The sequence below is a fragment of the Erpetoichthys calabaricus genome, chromosome 1 (genome assembly GCF_900747795.2).
Source record: "Erpetoichthys calabaricus chromosome 1, fErpCal1.3, whole genome shotgun sequence".
NCBI classification, from domain to species: Eukaryota; Metazoa; Chordata; class Cladistia; order Polypteriformes; family Polypteridae; genus Erpetoichthys; species Erpetoichthys calabaricus.
The window spans coordinates 221,626,714-221,646,912 of record NC_041394.2 but is presented as its reverse complement, the minus strand read 5'-3'; the positions used below and the strand labels follow the sequence as shown (position 1 = coordinate 221,646,912).

Sequence of the window (20,199 nt, the reverse complement as noted above, 5' to 3'; positions counted from 1 at the left end):
AAAAATGTAAAATTGCATTCTACAGTGGTGCTGAGAGAACCTTCATTTTTTAATCAGTTACTGTACAATGGTATGTGCAGTTACTGAATATGACTCTACAGTGTCAAATAGCACATTTGAAAGGATTTTTAACTGGGAATTAAAATATTTTAATATCAGAAATGTACTATATTATAAATTAATTTTACCCAAATTCACTAGAATGATCAGATGTATTGTGAAATATATGAAAGAATATAGGGTAAACATAGGGTATATATATATATATATATATATATATATATATATATATATATATATATATATATATATATAAATATAGGGCAAATATAAAGATAGGGTGAGAAGCTCAGTCATCCGGGAGGGGCTCAGAGTAGAGCCGCTGCTGCTCCGCATCGAGAGGAGTCAGATGAGGTGGCTCGGGCATCTGATCAGGATGCCTCCTGGACGCCTCCCTGGTGAGGTGTTTCGGGCACGTCCAACCGGGAGGAGGCCCCAGGGAAGACCCAGGACACGCTGGAGGGACTGTCTCTCCCGGCTGGCCTGGGAACGCCTTGGGATTCTCCCGGAAGAGCTAGAAGAAGTGGCCGGGGAGAGGGAAGTCTGGGCATCTCTGCTCAAGCTGCTGCCCCCGCGACCCGACCTCGGATAAGCGGAAGAGGATGGATGGATGGATGAAAGAATATTTCAGAAACTACAGTAATGTGAAAGATCCTAATAGATAGATAGATAGATAGATAGATACTTTATTAATCCCAATGGGAAATTCACATTCTTCAGCAGCAGCATACTGATACAATAAATAATATTAAATTCAATAAATAAAAATAGAAAAATAAAAGTAGAAAAGTACTTTATATTATTGATGTCTCTGTTTCTCTAACAGTACTACTCTGCATTTATGATTTTAATAAGCATGCGTAGAATAAAAAAATAATAAATTGTTATTTAAACTGGTGAGGAAGACAGGCTCTACTGTAGGCACGGAGCTGGACAGTTTGACATCTGTGGCAGAGCGACGGGCACTGAGCAGGCTCCTGTCAATCATGGAGAATTCACTGCATCCACTAAACAGTGTCATCTCCAGACAGAGGAGCAGCTTCAGCGACAGACTGCTGTCACTGTCCTGCTCCACTGACAGACTGAGGAGATCGTTCCTCTCCCACACTATGCGACTCTTCAATTCCACCCAGGGGGGTAAACGTTAACATTATTCAAAGTTATTGTCTGTCTGTATACCTGCATTGTTAGAACTCTTTAATTTAATATTTTCTTTATCAGCATGCTGCTGCTGGAGTATGTGAATTTCCCCTTGGGATTAATAAAGTATCTATCTATCTATCCATCCATTTATAATCTGACTATACTCAACCTACAGAACTACACATGTATGGCATTTTGAGACTACTATAGGTTGACTAAAAACTGAATCTAGCCTGCTGAACCAAATACAAACAAATACTGTAATTGACCTTTACCAATCTGCATTTAAGTGTCAGTCCCTAAACATAAAAATAAAGTTCTAATTGCAAGCGATAAAGTTCTGTTCAGCTAACAGCTGAAAAATAATGAAAAATATGGTCTCCACATACTAAAATAAGTTCATCAGTGACAAAGCCTTTAAAGAGTAACAATTATATAGTAAAGAACACATTGAGAATTTGTGTCAATTTCTGCAATATCACATGACTTTATAATTTTAAAGACATTTTTGTAGTTAGAATGGGATTGGGGGGTAATCAATAATGCCAAAACATAAATTTACTTCTGCTCAGGTTTGTGAGGTGAGCCTCTCTCAGTAGCAACAAACTCAAGAGAGGAACAGTCATAAATAAAATGTTACAAGCACAGCCACATTCACACATGACTAATTTAGGGAAGTCATTCTGACAAGGTGTTTAAGGACTGGAGATAAATGAATAGCTACAATGAACATATATGCAATCAATAAAGGTAACAGTCAAAAGAAAAGTTAACCAGAGAAGCTTTGATATGGGATGACAAAGCTTCACTATAAATATTGCTACATATTTTAGAAAACTTGGGATGCATGTTCTCCCCGTGTCTACGTGGGTTCCCTCCCACAGTCCAAAGACATGCAGGTTAGGTGCATTGGCAATACTAAATTGTCCCTAGTGTGTGCTTGGTGTGTGTGTCCTGCGGTAGGCTGGCGCCCTGCCCGGGGTTTGTTTCCTGCCTTGCGCCCTGTGTTGGCTGGGATTGGCTCCAGCAGACCCCCCGTGACCCTGCAGTTAGGGTATAGCAGGTTGGATAATGGATGGATGGATGGGATGTATATCCAAGCAGGGAACCCTAGATTCCTTGGAATTATTTATTAAGAATAATACAGTAATCCCTCCTCCATCGCGGGGGTTGCGTTCCAGAGCCACCCGCGAAATAAGAAAATCCGCGAAGTAGAAACCATATGTTTATATGGTTATTTTTATATTGTCATGCTTGGGTCACAGATTTGCGCAGAAACACAGGAGGTTGTAGAGAGACAGGAACGTTATTCAAACACTGCAAACAAACATTTGTCTCTTTTTCAAAAGTTTAAACTGTGCTCCATGACAAGACAGAGATGACAGTTCCGTCTCACAATTAAAAGAATGCAAACATATTTTCCTCTTCAAAGGAGTGCCCGTCAGGAGCAGAGTCTGTCAGAAAGACAGAGAGTAAATCAAACAAATCAATAGGGCTGTTTGCTTTTAAGTATGCGAAGCACCACGGCACAAAGCTGTTGAAGGCGGCAGCTCACACCCCCTCCGTCAGGAGCAGAGAAATAGAGAGAGAGAGAGAGAGAGAGACAGAGAGCCAGAGTAAAACAAAGTCAAAAATCAATACGTGCCCTTTGAGCTTTTAAGTATGCGAAGCACCGTGCAGCATGTCCTTCAGGAAGCAGCTGCACACAGAAGGTAGAAACGTCCCTATCGTCTAGGTGTGCGAACAGCCCCCCTGCTCACACCCCCCTACGTCAGCGAAAGAGAGAGAGAGAGAAAGTAAGTTAGGTAGCTTCTCAGCCATCTGCCAATAGCGTCCCTTGTATGAAATCAACTGGGCAAACCAACTGAGGAAGCATGTACCAGAAATTAAAAGACCCATTGTCCGCAGAAACCCGCGAAGCAGCGAAAAATCCGCGATATATATTTAAATATGCTTACATATAAAATCCGCGATGGAGTGAAGCCGCGAAAGGCGAAGCGCGATATAGCGAGGGATCACTGTATTTGGTTTCTAATCAGCAATCACTTAACCATACCACCCAACAGAAAGAAAAAGGAAACTAAACTAAAATTAAAGACTGCACTCAGTTTTTTCTTTTAAATTAAAAATTTACCTAATAAAAGAAAACAAACTAAGTACACTGACAAGGTGGGGTATAGTGAAAAAAGTAAATTAACGTAAGATGATGTGCCTCCTATCTACCAAGTTGAAGAAAAGACAATGAACACAGCTTCTCACATATTGACAGGTTTCAGCAATTTCTAAGAAATTCTTTGCTTTAGTTTTAGCCATCTGTCTATTAACAATGAAAAGCAAGTAAATAGGAAGTGGCAGGTCACAATCTAACCTACTGTCATTGAAACCAGTGTGGGTTTATTATGCAGGATCTAAAGCACTTGGAAAGACACAGAAGAGAATAAAATGAGAATGAGAATAAATAATCTGCTGCAGTATCATAAAAAATGTACAAGCAAGCCATACAATAAAATAAGACCAGTTATCAGTAAGGACTGGTTTTTAATTAGGGAAAAACACAAACTTGAAGAGCCCTCATTAAGTCTGTTTCCATAGACTTTTCAGGTGTACCATTTACTAGACTGATTGGATTTCTGTATCCAAAGAGAATTATGTTCACAATTCGTAACTTCTGAAACAACAATTATAATATAAGCACAGATGCTTTCATCATAGACACTTTCAAATATTGCTCCAGCAGCCATATAATGGTACAGTAAGGCTCACATTAACAAACTGTGATTGCTGCACTGCATCAACTACCATTGCCATGTACTGCTGTAATTCTATACCAACCAAACGGACAAATATTAATGCACTAAACACTGATTATAGCAGAATGTATAGTATCTTTACAGAAAAAGTATTAACATAATTAATTTTCCCTTCCTAGAGACAGTACACAAAGCACTGAACCTACCTTGTGAAATAACGTAAAGCTCAACAGTTTCCAGTGCTACATGCTTCATCAGGACATTGATACGTAGTAAACATCCATCCATCCATTTTCCAACCCGCTGAATCCGAACACAGGGTCACGGGGGTCTGCTGGAGCCAATCCCAGCCAACACAGGGCACAAGGCAGGGAACCAATCCTGGGCAGGGTGCCAACCCACCGCAGGACACACACAAACACACCCACACACCAAGCACACACTAGGGCCAATTTAGAATCGCCAATCCACCTAACCAGCATGTCTTTGGACTGTGGGAGGAAACCGGAGCGCCCGGAGGAAACCCACGCAGACACGGGGAGAACATGCAAACTCCACGCAGGGAGGACCCGGGAAGCGAACCCGGGTCCCCAGGTCTCCCAACTGCGAGGCAGCAGCGCTACCCACTGCGCCACCGTGCCGCCCCACGTAGTAAACAAGTGCAATTAAATCGAAAATGATACTTGTTTACTAGATTTTTTAATTTGCAGTAAGTTATACTTTAATCTTTATAGCAACTAAATAGATGACTACTGACATCATTCTCTATGCACTACTCTATTTCCTTTTGCCCTGGTGAAAGTCAGGATGTCAAAATGCAGAGTCATCTGCAGATGATCTACTCTCATTACTGCCAAGATCTCTAAAAATGGTTCTTCTCAATCCAGATAAGTACAATATATTTTACAGATTCCTTCCATAATAATAAACTACAATCCTATTATGGACATGCAGCCCAGTAAACCAATGCATAAGCCTCACTTTGGCTTCTTGACATGATACCTTACACTGTGGGTCACTATCAGGTGTTCTTAACCATAGATAGGCAAAGGTAAGGATGCAGACTGACTGGTAAGTCAAAAAGGTTTATCTGGAGACAAGTTTCCGGTTTATCATTACCGCCAACTACATTGACTTGTTGGTCAATCTCACTGTCGCTTCTACCCTAAATTAATGGACAAGATATCAAGGTACTTGAACTTCTTCAATTGAGTTACCTATCCCATGCAAATAACTCCTTTTCTGGAATAACCAAACAGAATTTTCATGAAAATCACAACCAGGAGAGGATACAAACTGAATGCTTCCTGAAGTCCTAGATTCTTAGACTTGATTTAATGACAAGCATGCAAATGCAGCTGTTGCTCCTTAGATATAAGTGATGTCATGCAAAAGTAGCTCCAGAAAACCATAGTCCATAACCATAGTGCATCTAAAGAAAAGATACCATAAAGTATGAGGAAATAAGCCTTCCTTCTACCAAGCATGTGCGATGAGAAATGAAAAAGTCTCAAAGCCTTATGTGAAAGGACAAAAAGTTGGTCCACTGTTCCATACCTTGAGCCATCAGTCAGAGTCAACATTCAAGGTTTGCTCAGGTAAACTGAAGAGGGTAATCAATTAAATGCAACAAACAGTCCTACTTTAAAAAAAAATGGGATATCCTACACCAGCCTGCCAATCCCTAGGCATAGTCCTTGAATTTTAAACAATACTAATGAGAAATGTTAACCAATAAAACCCCACAGTACCTTGTGCTTTCAAACTTTCCAGCCAGATGTCATCTATCCTGTAGCCTTGTAGCTACTGTGCCTTCCAGCACTGCTGGGAACCCAACTCCACCTAATGTTTCCAGCACCTCCAGGGTTAGGCGTTTCTTTTCATCTCCTAGCAATAACTCAGTCAAGATACAAGTCTCTGGACCTTTGTGAAGGACAGTTGGGGCAATATTCAGCCTACAGTGTCCGAGTCATTATACTACTTTGGATTATATGAAATTCATAGTTTTGGCAAAATAACTTAAAATTTACCTAGAAATATAACCAAAATTAGATTAAATTAAACATTTCAGAAAAAAAAACAAAAAGACTAAAAATTGCAATTATATATAATAGGAATGATAATATTGAAAATAATATTGAAAAGCAAAAAAGTAATTTTGCTTAATACATACCATCTTCTTCTAGAATCTCTTCTACCAATGAACTGTTCTCTTCCACAGAAATTTTATTTATTTCAGATTTTATGGTCTGAGACTTTAAAAAACTAATTTCCTCTCGGACCTTGCATATTTCTTTCTTTAACAACTTGATGCGTTTATTCCGAGAGCCACTAGATTTCATGGCACATGTTAAGTCAAATTTTTCAAGCAGTTCTTTAAGTTGATCATCTAGCGTCATGTGTTCTCGATTTGCTGGATTCAGAATCTTATCCACTACAGAAAACAAAATCAGATTAAGTGGGTTTTAGCATAATAAATATTAAGATTCTCTGAAAACTATACAACATTTAAACATGCAATTTACAGAGTATAATTATAATAATCACAAAACAGAACTACAGTATATTACATATATAATGCAAATAAATATTATATATAAACACTTCAAATAAGCTCTAAACTGCAATTAAGAACAATTACTGTACCATCTTCCCAAGTGAATGGAGGGGGGTCTTCAATCTTTGGTGTTTCAGGTAGATGCATTCCCGTTTCGTTATCAAATCCGCATTGCTCAGCATGCCGCCTGCATTGTCTTAGAACAGCACCTCCTTGATCCCTTAATCGAACAGCTGCTCTATAAAATATTGTATCTTTAGCATTGTACTTCATACAATTTTCAATAATAATGTTGAAATCTTCTTCAAACTCATCAAGATTTTTATATCCCTGGGCTTCTATTCTTTTTCGCATTGTAGAAAAATCCATAGGATGTTTAATATGATCCAAATAATCAGGGACCTGCAAAACAAATTAGATGATGAAATGCTTAGTTTGGTCTTTAATGATATTTCTGTGACTTTTTCTCTTACTCTATGCATGTTCCTTTCACAGCTGTAAATCTATAAACAAAAAAATGTCAAAACTCTGAAAAAAAATCATCACATTAAATGTGTTATTTGTGTAGCAACTAGATTTTGCAACCTGAAAAGTATATCGAGTTACTTAAAAGTACATCTGACAAAATAAATGGAAAAGTATATTATATGCTAAAACTAAGAACAGCACTCCACCAGTCTATGGATTAGTATTATAACATTGAAAGACTTTACCCATATTGACTATGTGTACAATAACAGAAAGGAAGCACCTGCTGATTGGTGTACAACAAAAACATAGCCTCCAAACAATCTGATGTATGTTTCACATTATTTGTTACTAAAATACAGTCTTTCAGATAACGCTTTAAAAGAAAAAGTTGCCCCATCTTGAATGCCAACTTTTTATTTCAGTGATCAATTAATGATTTCACAAGGAGAAAAAGGCTAGGATATATCTTTAGCATAAGTAAAAGCAGGCAGACTCCAGAAATGTCACTTGACCAACCAGAACAAATCAAACTTGAACTGTAACTAAATTTATATGATAAGATTTTACAATGAAACTTTCAAAGGGAAGTGAGGATTTGTAATTGGAACACAAAACACATAAAACAAAAATAAGTCAGCTTAATTCCAGCACAAGGTTAGTATTGGCTATAGCCTTTCCCTGGCAACAGAAGACATGAATAAATTCAGGATAGGGCATCACTCAAATATATTAAAAGGCAAAAACTAAGTTTTTCATTAAAATAATTTTGACATTGTATTACTGCAATAATGCAGTACTGTAGAGATCTGCTTTTGAACATCACTTCCAGAATCAGTCTACAGTGATCCCTCGCTATATCGCGCTTCGCCTTTCGCGGCTTCACTCCATCGCGGATTTTATATGTAAGCATATTTAAATATATATCGCAGATTTATGGCTGGTTCGCGGATTTCTGCGGACAATGGGTCTTTTAATTTCTGGTACATGCTTCCTCAGTTGGTTTGCCCAGTTGATTTCATACAAGGGACGCTATTGGCAGATGGCTGAGAAGCTAGATTGCTTACTTTTCTCTCTCTCTTGCGCTGACTATCTGTGATCCTGACGTATGGGGATTGAGCAGGGGGGCTGTTCGCACACCTAGACAATACGGACGCTCGTCTAAAAATGCTGAAAAATTATTTTCACGTTGCTATCTTTTGTGCAGCTGCTTCCTGAAACGACATGCTGCACAGTGCTTCGCATACTTAAAAGCTCGAAGGGCACGTATTGATTTTTGACTGAAAAACAAACTCTGTCTCTCTCTCTCCCTGCTCCTGACGGAGGGGGTGTGAGCTGCCGCCTTCAACAGCTTTGTGCCGCGGTGCTTCGCATACTAAAAAGCCAAACAGCCCTATTGATTTGTTTGCTTCACTCCTTTGAAGAGGAAGATATGTTTGCATTCTTTTAATTGTGAGACGGAACTGTCATCTCTGTCTTGTCATGGAGCACAGTTTAAACTTTTGAAAAAGAGACAAACGTTTGTTTGCAGTGTTTGAATAACGTTCCTGTCTCTCTACAACCTCCTGTGTTTCTGCGCAAATCTGTGACCCAAGCATGACAATATAAAAATAACCATATAAACATATGGTTTCTACTTCGCGGATTTTCTTATTTCGCGGGTGGCTCTGGAACGCAACCCCCGCGATGGAGGAGGGATTACTGTATTTGTATTTTGCATGGTTAATGATTATTGTCATTAGTAAAAATGGACAATATTCTCCTTCTTAAACACAACCATTCACTGTGCATTTTGGAGCAAATTTTTCTATCCTGCCGCTCTAAACGACTCTTTTGCTATTGTAAGAGCAGATTTTAAAACAATTCTCTGGTACCCCGATAATGACTTTAATTTGAGATACCCGGATTTATTGTTATTTTTATGTTATTAGAATAAAATATGCCCACTTCTAGACAGCCTACATGATCAGCAAAATTTACTATGATGCAAAATAAAAGAGTGCTTCTATCACAGAAGCCTCATATAAAATAGCTTGGAACATTATAAGGAGCCACAGAGCTTTTACTGAAGGTGAGCTTATTAAGAAATGTTTCTTGGAGTGTAATGCATCTCTTTTCACTGATTTTAAAAACAAAGATGATATCATTGATCAGATATCCAAATTGTAACTATCAGATTCTACACCAGCCTGAAGAGTTGAAACAATTTCTGACAAACTTTTTGAAAGAAGAATTATAACTAACCTAAGTAACGTGGAACATTTTAGTCTGGCCATTGACGACTCAACGGATATATCAGACATGACCCATGTTATGGTGTGGGTGCGCTTTTTTAATGGTGTGGATCTTGCTGAGGAAATGCTCACACTTTTCTCACTTAAAGGCAGAACAAGAAGAGAGGATATTTGTTTGGCTCTGTTTGATTTTTTATGGGACAAGGAAATAAAATTGACTTCAGTAAACTTGTATCGGTTACCACCGACAGTGCTCCATCAATGGTCAGGAAAGAGAAGAGTCTTATAGCGTTACTGAAAAAAGAAGCAGATACCCCCATGTTTTTTGCATATCACTGCATTCTCCATCAAGAACAGTTATGTTGCAAATTGAAAAAAGGAAATCTGAAGGTGACAATGGAAAAGGTAATTAGGATTGCAAATTATATCCAAGGACAGTCACTAAAGCACAGTGTAGGAATATGAAACTCACTATCACGACATCACGCTACGCGCCGAAATTCGATGGTTAATCCGAGGTGGTGTTTTATTAAGGTTTATAGATTTGCTCCCAATAATTCAACAGTTTATTCAGCAGAAGGAGCACACTGATCTGGCATACGTCAATGACGAAAAATTCATACTGGATGTTGCTTTTCTTACAGACATTAAAATGCACTTAATCTGAAGTTACAAGGAAACAAGACAAGTCTCCCTGTTCTTGTGAGTAGTGTTTTGGCTTTTTAAGAAAAGCTACTTTTCTATCGAGTACAGCTTCAACAAGGCGATTTTACTCATTTTCCATCCCTGAGTGCTCGAGTTGGTCAGCTGTACAGCACTGCTTTCCACCCGGCAGAGTTCACAGATTATCTTGCTGAACTTTCAGGACAATTTAAGAATCTTTTGAATGACCTAAAACCACTGATCCAAAATATTCATGCAATTGAAAATCCATTTATTACTGAAGTGAAATCTGCTTCGGAGCTCACAGAGATCTTTGTTGTTTCAAAAGCCAGATATGAAAATGAGCTTATTGATTTGCAGAATGACTGCATTTTATGATGTAAGTATAAAGAGAAACCAGTTTTGAACTTCTGGATACATTATGTATCAGGCAGAGAGTATGGTGCTGTCCTAATTTGCACAAAAAAAAATACGCATGTGAAAGCGCATTTTCAGCAATGGAGACTATCAACTGCAAACAACACAATTCCCTCACTGACAAGCACCTAACAGGCTCTCTGTGTGCTGCAATAACTGAGTATCAGCCTGGCATAAAAAAAACTGGTCAGCAAAATGCAAACCTAGTCTTCACATTAGACAAGTTTACAGTATGTGTTTTGTATATAGGATTATATTAAATGTACTTTAATGTACATACGAGTTACAGTTTAAAGCAACTGCTGGGCACATTTTTCACAAAAGAATGTGTATATAATTAATCATAACTGAATTTTCATTAAGTTCAATATTTCTATTTTACATGATGTTTATGGATTTAAAGTTATATTAATAAACTGTTTAAGATTGATAAGAGGGAATGGGAACCTTGATAAGCATCCTGATTGTATTATCGTTTCTATTTATGGTAGAGCATGGCAGTATTCATATGTTACTTACATATTATCCTTATATGCAGGCATTTAAACAGCAAAAGTAGATTGGGGAATAAAATATTAGTTGATCTAAATTACATTAAAGTTTCAAATAGCTTTCATAATTATTTTAAGATGCATTTTTACTTTAATAAAATTGTTCTTATCTAGTGATATGATTACATCAAGAGAAGTCTTATATTAGCTCAGCTTTAAATAAAGTGTTAATTTCTACATTTATTATTCTTCTGAAGGATTGTTTATTAAATATAACACCAAATACAAAGAAAATTTATTAAATATATTTGCTAGTTTTAAAACATTCTAAATTAAATCTTTAGGAAACAACTAACAGCAAAATATCAGAATATATTACTTGTTTTGCATTGCGGCACTTTAGTCAGGCTAATTCCCAGTTTTTGGCCCCTGAAGTACATGAAGTTGAGTAGCACTGATCTAGACAGATGACCAGGGAGACAAGCCTGTCGACATTTCATGTTTAGAAATGCTTCGCTTACATAAATAGCACTGTATTAAAACAGCCTAAACAACATTAGCAAAAAGAAAAATGTGTTTATAACTAACTACGCTATACATTACAATAACTCATCTTATTTGCATTAAGAAATAAGACCACTTAGTACAGAAATGGAGTCCTGACTGAATCCCCGGGTTACTACACAAAATAGAGCCTTTTCAAATTTTTGTTAGTTCTCATAGTTTTCATAGTTCTGAAATTTAATCAGACACAGTTTCTCTATTAAAAATCTATTGAGTACCAAAATATACAGAAGCATATGCTGCTATAGCGGTGGACAGGCTGATGACCTCCAATAGGTCTGTTTTCCTAACAAGTCCCCACCAACCAACGACTGTCACATGTTACTGGTAGTCAGTGTTCATTAGAGTATGCATCAAGTAGCTTTACATGTTCTTACATTGTGAGTCTGTTGCGGACTAAACTATACATTTGAATGTGCAGAGAGTAGGATAAAAAACTTTATAAAGTTCAAATTATGGGAGTCATAGTAGACCTCGGTCTACATTCAGACAGTGTAGATAGGCCATTAAGAAAGCCAATAAGCGGTTATGTTACATAGCACAACTTGTGGAGAGTATTAATCAAGAGGTCATTCTTATGCTATACAAAATGTTACTTAGGCCTCAAGTGGAATACTGTATGTAGCTGGATGTATGTAATGGATTCCAACGGTTATTTTAAAATGAACCACAGACATTTTAAAAAAAACTATTAGTTGTTTATTTAGCTGATACATTTATCCAAGGCAACACACATCCTGCCTATTGCCAGTTAACGCTGCCATTTATTGTATTCATTTATGGGTTGTTTCTTTTTTGTTTGTGGGAAGGTTGTATCCACCGGGTTTGGCCGTGGCTCCCCTGCAATGCTGCCACAGGTTGGGATATTATGCTTTTGAGAAAGCCATATAATGAACTCACTATCACGTAGGAGTACTTTGGAAGCTATACAGACCTGATATGAGTACTAATTAGTTTTGGGATGCATCCCTATTTCCTATGCCTTTCTAAGGTGATCAGAATTTTATTTTCTTAATTATAGCAATGTGTACATCACTAAACTGCTTAAGTAATACCAATTTAAACAACTTTCTAACATTTTATACAGTGTAATAGCCTCATATTCTATTCTGGCAAAGAAATATTTCATTAATTAAATTGGCATTATTTACTACTTTAACAGCTGGTTATAATAAATGGTGACTGAGGTAAAGAAAGCAGTTGCTCTTCCTTAGCACAAGTCAGTTATTTATCTACTTCTTTTTATACTATACACATCAGTTCCTCTAAACAATACAAACATGGAATGTGTAGCAATACATTTTTATAATAGTAATGTAGGACTAACTCTGATGGAGAAATTATTTTATAGTAAAAATGTAGCTTTTAACAAAGCACAATGGGCTCTACATTTTTCAAGCAATGCTGTACTTTGCTGAAAAGTTTCAATTATTAATTCATTCAACAACAATTTATTCATAGGTTACATGTTGCCCACCACCAATTCCCTAGAAGCTAACAACAATTACCTTCTCACTTTCTACAACTGCTCTAATTTTAAAATGTACTTTTCTACTTGTTCCCTGCATTACTCAACTTCAGCATCTAAGTTATTGCGCAGTACTTTACTGTCTGTTCTCTTCTGCTGGATGTCACAGATACCCCAGTCATTATGAAGTCAAATATATTTATAAAAAAAAAAACACTAGTTATGGTTCAACATTTGGGGTTTTCTCCTTTGTATTTGTTCTATTTTTTAAATGCTTCATTAAAATGTCTTTACTTTCGAACTGTCACCATTACGGCACTCCTGCTATGAAGTAGGATCTGAAATGATGACACCTAGGTTTCACTCTATGTGCGTAATGCCACAAGACAAGCTAGGGCTAACTGCAGACTGTGTATAGTTGTGAAGTGCTACGTAATGGCTTTGTCAGCCTATCATATCTGCTCTAGATATTCCTTCCTATGAGTGTTTCATTCTCCTAGCTTAAACAGTATGATAAACATAATTTTGAACTTTTTACATCATGTCGAAGTATTCTAGTCCAGTGATGAGAAGAAAAATATACAGTGGTGTGAAAAACTATTTGCCCCCTTCCTGATTTCTTATTCTTTTGCATGTTTGTCACACAAAATGTTTCTGATCATCAAACACATTTAACCATTAGTCAAATATAACACAAGTAAACACAAAATGCAGTTTGTAAATGGTGGCTTTTATTATTTAGGGAGAAAAAAAAATCCAAACCTACATGGCCCTGTGTGAAAAAGTAATTGCCCCCTGAACCTAATAACTGGTTGGGCCACCCTTAGCAGCAATAACTGCAATCAAGCGTTTGCGATAACTTGCAATGAGTCTATTACAGCGCTCTGGAGGAATTTTGGCCCACTCATCTTTGCAAAATTGTTGTAATTCAGCTTTATTTGAGGGTTTTCTAGCATGAACCGCCTTTTTAAGGTCATGCCATAGCATCTCAATTGGATTCAGGTCAGGACTTTGATAAGGCCACTCCAAAGTCGTCGTCTTGTTTTTCTTCAGCCATTCAGAGGTGGATTTGCTGGTGTGTTTTGGGTCATTGTCCTGTTGCAGCACCCAAGATCGCTTCAGCTTGAGTTGACGAACAGATGGCCGGACAATCTCCTTCAGGATTTTTTGGTAGACAGTAGAATTCATGGTTCCATCTATCACAGCAAGCCTTCCAGGTCCTGAAGCAGCAAAACAACCCCAGACCATCACACTACCACCACCATATTTTACTGTTGGTATGATGTTCTTTTTCTGAAATGCTGTGTTCCTTTTACGCCAGATGTAACGGGACATTTGCCTTCCAAAAAGTTCAACTTTTGTCTCATCAGTCCACAAGGTATTTTCCCAAAAGTCTTGGCAATCATTGAGATGTTTCTTAGCAAAATTGAGACGAGCCCTAATGTTCTTTTTGCTTAACAGTGGTTTGCGTCTTGGAAATCTGCCATGCAGACCGTTTTTGCCCAGTCTCTTTCTTATGGTGGAGTCGTGAACACTGACCTTAATTGAGGCAAGTGAGGCCTGCAGTTCTTTAGACGTTGTCCTGGGGTCTTTTGTGACCTCTCGTCTCTGCGCTCTTGGGGTAATTTTGGTCGGCCGGCCACTCCTGGGAAGGTTCACCACTGTTCCATGTTTTTGCCATTTGTGGATAATGGCTCTCACTGTGGTTCGCTGGAGTCCCAAAGCTTTAGAAATGGCTTTATAACCTTTACCAGACTGATAGATCTCAATTACTTCTGTTCTCATTTGTTCCTGAATTTCTTTGGATCTTGGCATGATGTCTAGCTTTTGAGGTGCTTTTGGTCTACTTCTCTGTGTCAGGCAGCTCCTATTTAAGTGATTTCTTGATTGAAACAGGTGTGGCAGTAATCAGGCCTGGGGGTGGCTAAGGAAATTGAACTCAGGTGTGATACACCACAGTTAGGTTATTTTTTTAACAAGGGGGCAATTACTTTTTCACACAGGGCCATGTAGGTTTGGATTTTTTTTCTCCCTAAATAATAAAAACCATCATTTAAAAACTGCATTTTGTGTTTACTTGTGTTATATTTGACTAATGGTTAAATGTGTTTGATGATCAGAAACATTTTGTGTGACAAACATGCAAAAGAATAAGAAATCAGGAAGGGGGCAAATAGTTTTTCACACCACTGTATCCTCATGATAGTTCAAGCTTTTCACTTTCATCAAAGAAAAAAAAAAAAGAAAAAAAAAAAAGAACATGAATATTTATAACAAAAAAGTATTAGCTGACTCCACTACCAAAAATTTCACCTCTCCTCTATATTGTAAAAAAGAGACACTTGAAACAACAGCATCAACTCTGTAATAAACCCATACACAGCATATGCAGTATCCAACAAAATGCTCCAAAAGTCCACGAAGTTAAAAGTAACTTAAAATATTAACAGTAACATCATATAGGACATTTTAAGCTCCCTTCTCATTCATTTCAGTATAATCTATATATATAATTCACTAAGCCAGAAGACAAGTAGCCGACCATGGAAAGCACGCCGGAAGGGGCGTGGATTCACTAAGCCGCCGACAAGTAAGACACCCATGGCGCACGCAGGAAGGAGCCACGCCCACCAACTCTAAGACCATTGGATGCGACGACAACTCGCAGAGCCACGCTCACCAACTCGGACGCAATGCCTCGGAAAACATGCCGTCATTTCTGTTTGTCTGTGCCACAGTCCACATGCAGCTCTGAGCCACGTTAACTTTTCATTAGTCAACCTCAGTGGAACCTTGGTTCACACAGAGGCAGCGCCAGAGAGAGAGACAGAGGCACACAAAGGCAGCGCGAGAGAGAGCCATGCACACACAGGCAGCACAACAGAGAGACAGAGGCACAGACAGGCAGCCTGAGAGAGAGAGCCGCGCACACACAGGCAGCGCCACAGAGAGACAGAGGCACACACACAGGCAGCGCGACAGAGAGAGCCGCGCAATCCTTTAAAACTGAAGTTAAAACACAATGAAGGAAGCAGTCTTTAAAAACCAATAAGTCCTGTGCCTCTTTTTCATTAGCGTCTCACCTGCTTCACCGCCCTGCAACAGTCGAGACGCTTTCCCAGCAGCTGACCTTCTCTGTGCCTGACTCCACTACTGTCAGTCGCCTGATAAAAATGGTGAACTCCTGCAATGTTACTATCTTGGTTGGCTTTTAAACAAAGTTCAGATTTGTTCAAATGTTACTTTTTTCCCCCTGTGCTTAAAACTCATTTTAAAAAAAAGTGTTTATACAACTGCTGCAATGTTACAGAGAGAGAGGGCTGCGTGCTTCTGAGAGACAGAGAGGGAGGGGGCTCACGTGCTGCTGAGAGAGAGAGAGGGGGGAGGCTCGAGTGCTGCTGAGAGAGAGAGGTGGGGGGCTGGGGAGGCTCGAGTGCTGCTGAGAGAGAGAGAGAGGGGGGGGGGCTGGGGAGGCTCGTGTGCTGCTGAGAGAGGGGGGGGGGGGGGGGGGCTGGGGAGGCTCCGTGCTGCTGAGAGAGAGAGGGGGGGGGCTGGGGAGGCTCCGTGCTGCTGAGAGAGAGAGGGGGGGGGCTGGGGAGGCTGGTGTGCTGCTGAGAGAGAGGGGGGGCTCGCGTGCTGCTGAGAGAGAGAGAGAGAGCGAGCATGCAGCTCAGCAGGGAGCCTGGGTGTTTGTGTCAGTGTTATTCAATGTTTTTACTATTACACTGTGTATTCTATGGTGTAATGATTAACTATATTTGTGCTTAAAAATCTTTAAAAAAATATATTTACATACAGTTCGTATGGTCTGGAATGGATTAATTGTATTTACATACAATCCTATGGGGGAAATTGCTTCGGTTCACGACCAAATCGGTGTACGACCAGAGGTTTGGAACAAATTATGGTTGTGAACCGAGGTTCCACTGTATACTGACTCTAGAAAACATGATCAGCAAGTCTTTGATAGGCTGCAACAAAATGATGAAAGAACGGGCACATTTTTTTCTCACAAGCTGGGTGGGTGGGTGTTAGTTAGTTAATTAGTTACTCGAAGGATTTCAAGATTTAATATGCACAAGCGGTAACCCTGCAAAAGCAGCCCAAACCAGAAAAGATGGCTGACAAATTAAACGCGCGTGCATTGTACTTACTGAAAGCGGCGTTATGGATTTTGCAAATGTTCATTTTTTCCCTCTGCTTAAAAAACATGATTATGCGGCGTATACTACGCCGCGGGTTGGTATGCAGCGTGTAAAACAGTTTGTTTGTCGCGGATAATTTGCCTTTTACTTTAACACGAAGACAATTTCCTGTTAGATTTGCCTTTGCGATGACAATTGATAAATTGACAATTGTATCTGCCAAAACCAGTTTTCAGTCACGGACAGTTGTATGTTGCTCTCTCCAGAGTTCCATCTTTTCATTCACTTACTGGTATGCCTGCAGGAACACGTGCAGCGAGCGAGCGACACACACACGCATACAGGTGCGCGAGAGAGAGAGCGCTGGACACATAAGAATAATACTTCATTACATTGATATACCGGTGTTTTCAGTATTCAAAGCGCTATCTACACAGGGAGAAACCGGAAAGCGAACCCAAAATCTTCCACAGTCTCCTTACTGCAAAACAGCAGCACTACCATTGCGCTACAAGGCAGTTAAAGAATGCACCAGCCTCGATTTTGTTTTCACTTCTGTTTACAGCGATTGGATCGTAGCGTGCATTGTTGCAATGTTACTTTTCTTGGTGGCTTATTACATTATGGATGTTTCACATGTTAATTTTTTTCCCTGTGCTTAAAAGACATTAAAAAAGTGTTTCTCAACTGTGACTAAGGAACAACTCAGTACGCAAGCTATATTAAGCATCAACAACGAAGACTCGCTACACCTTAATGAACAAGTGCTGAAACTTATCCCTACCGAAGAAGTAACTTTCACCAGCGTGGCCTCCATCATCACAGACGATCCCGCTTTCAGTCACGGACAATTGTATGTTGCTCTCTCGCCAGAGGTCCATCTTTTCATTCATTCACAGTGGTATCCACAAACCCACCCCATTTCGACAACTGTGTCGTTCAGCAAGTGTTCACCCATCAATACATAATTATGCGCCGTATGTTACGCCGCGGGTTGGCTAGTTGTGAATAATTCATTGTTAAATTTACAAACATCTAAAAACCTATGTTGTATTGATCATAAATCTTGCTCATGTTTAGGAAGCATATTTTTGTATTCAGCTGTCAGATTACATCCTAAATCATTTGGGGATTTGGGCGGGGATGAGGAGGAGATGGATTTTTTGGAGCTTTCTGGATTTTGGAATTGTTAAATTATATTGCCAGACATTGCACATTTACACTAAGAAAATTTTATCACTCCCACTTTTAGAGGGTCATGACCCACATTTAAGAACAATTGCATAAGCCTGGGAACAGCTAATGTCCCATACAATGTGTGTGACAATATTTTCATTAAGCTCTGTTTATTTGAATTGCCAAGAAGCAGGAGGGTCCAGCAGTGAGGTCTTCAAGATCCTGAACACCACAATTTCACAATTATTTTCATACTGTGATCAAATAGAATCAAAATTAGGACTCACTACTTATAATGTTTCCTAAATTTTGAAAATAATTTAACAAAAGTAATATTAGATTGGGGAGGATTAAAGTATTCACACGAAGTATTCTCTAACATGAATGGAATGCATCTGATCATTATTTTTTTTACTACATTAAATATATGAGATATTTATTTAATATTTAGTCAATGTATTTAGTTTTCCTAATGTAGGAGGTAGAATTTCTATGGAGAAAAGATGCCTAGGTGAGAGTTTGTATATAAAATTAATAAAACATTTTCCCCCTGTATATAAAAAGTATATCTTCTTGGTAATTCTGTACAATAAAATTTTCTTTGGCAAATGAAAAAACATACTCTTCTACTAATAGCTTGGATTGTTGATTACAGAAAAGGCGTCTTACTAGACAAAGAACACAATCTACTTGTTTACAGCTAACACAAAGAATAGTATGCAGTTATGATACTTAGCAATGTTTCTCTTGAACACAGATTTGATCTAAAGAATCTCACAGACATATGCAATCAGGACATCAGTTCCTCTTTCTATTAGAAGGGACATATTGAATCATCGATAGGATTTCTCAGAATGAAAAAAATCAAGTATCTGGTATTATTGAGGTACTTTTAGAAAACTCATGGCCTGAATTACGGTAATACATTGTTTAGTTGTAACTATTCTTCTTTTCTGCCTTGTAGCGGCAAAGCTGTACTGTTTTAGTTATTTATTTTCTTGCAAGAACTGTTATTTGATAACTTGGTTAGCAATGACCATCATTTCTTAGTGCTGATCTGGCAAACATTACATCAAAACGACACCCTAAAAATCTCAAGCTGTTATGAAAGAAAATAAGAAAACATACAAAATTCCACAGTAAAAGAAGGTAACTAAAAAAATGGACTGCTTTCTTTCATCATTCAAGTGCCCATGTAGATGTATTAATAATTGCCTTTAGCTGTTAAAAATGTTTCTCCTTCCTTCAATCATTTGAGTCTATAAGCAATCAAAAGAACCCTCTAAATTTTACAAATAAACAGGATATACAACATGTTCTAAACAGTCCCATCTCTTAATAATCATGATAATATTTTTCAATTCATTATCCAGTCTGGAAAACTAAACGCTTTACAACATACATTTAGCCACACGTTTTCCAAATATTCATATTGCATACTAAATAACAGACAGTATGGCATATTGTAACAACACGCCTGGAGCAAATATTCCTAATTAAAAACTTCCTCAACCCTTAATGATTGCTGAAAATGGCTTGAATGTTAGTTATTGTAAGAAAGTGCTGTTCAGTGAACTAAATGCAATAACATACTTTTAACATCAAAAAATACATTAGATGTCTTAACTGAAATAGTTTAATACGGTATACTACATTAATTTAAGGCTACAAAATGTCAACAAAAGTTCAGAAGCAATATCTCTATGATCAAACAGTGAACTTTGTGAGTTGGAATGTCAAAGGTCTCAATCATGAATTAGAGAGAAAGAAAGTATTCTCTCACCTAACAGGTCTAAATGCCAAGACAGTATTTCTACAGGGGACCCACTTATTAAGCAAGGATCAGTTCTGGTTTCCAAGAGAATGGACTGGTCAAATATTCCACTCCAGCTATACAAAGAAAGCTGGAGGTATGGGAATCTTAAAACATAGAACAATTTCATTGGTAGTATCAAATGTAGTACCTGAAGGGTGATATATGATTGTTATGGATATTTTAATTGTAAAGTGATTTTGAGAAATATCTACATATCCAATGTGGATGATAGAGACTTTATCCAAAA

The 20,199-nt window shown here is 38.2% G+C and overlaps 1 protein-coding gene across 4 annotated transcripts in view; it reads right to left on the bottom strand.

Annotated features, from left to right (window-relative positions):
- Positions 1-20,199, bottom strand: part of brd1a (bromodomain containing 1a) — a 131,407-nt gene that overhangs the window by 70,146 nt on the left and 41,062 nt on the right. For all 4 annotated transcript variants that reach the window (XM_051933901.1, XM_051933905.1, XM_051933910.1 and 1 more), the window contains exons 6-7: positions 6,600-6,912; positions 6,127-6,387 (exon numbers count right to left, since the gene is read on the bottom strand). In XM_051933901.1, coding sequence (XP_051789861.1) covers positions 6,127-6,387; positions 6,600-6,912 — 574 coding nt within the window. The remainder of the gene's footprint in view (positions 1-6,126; positions 6,388-6,599; positions 6,913-20,199) is intronic.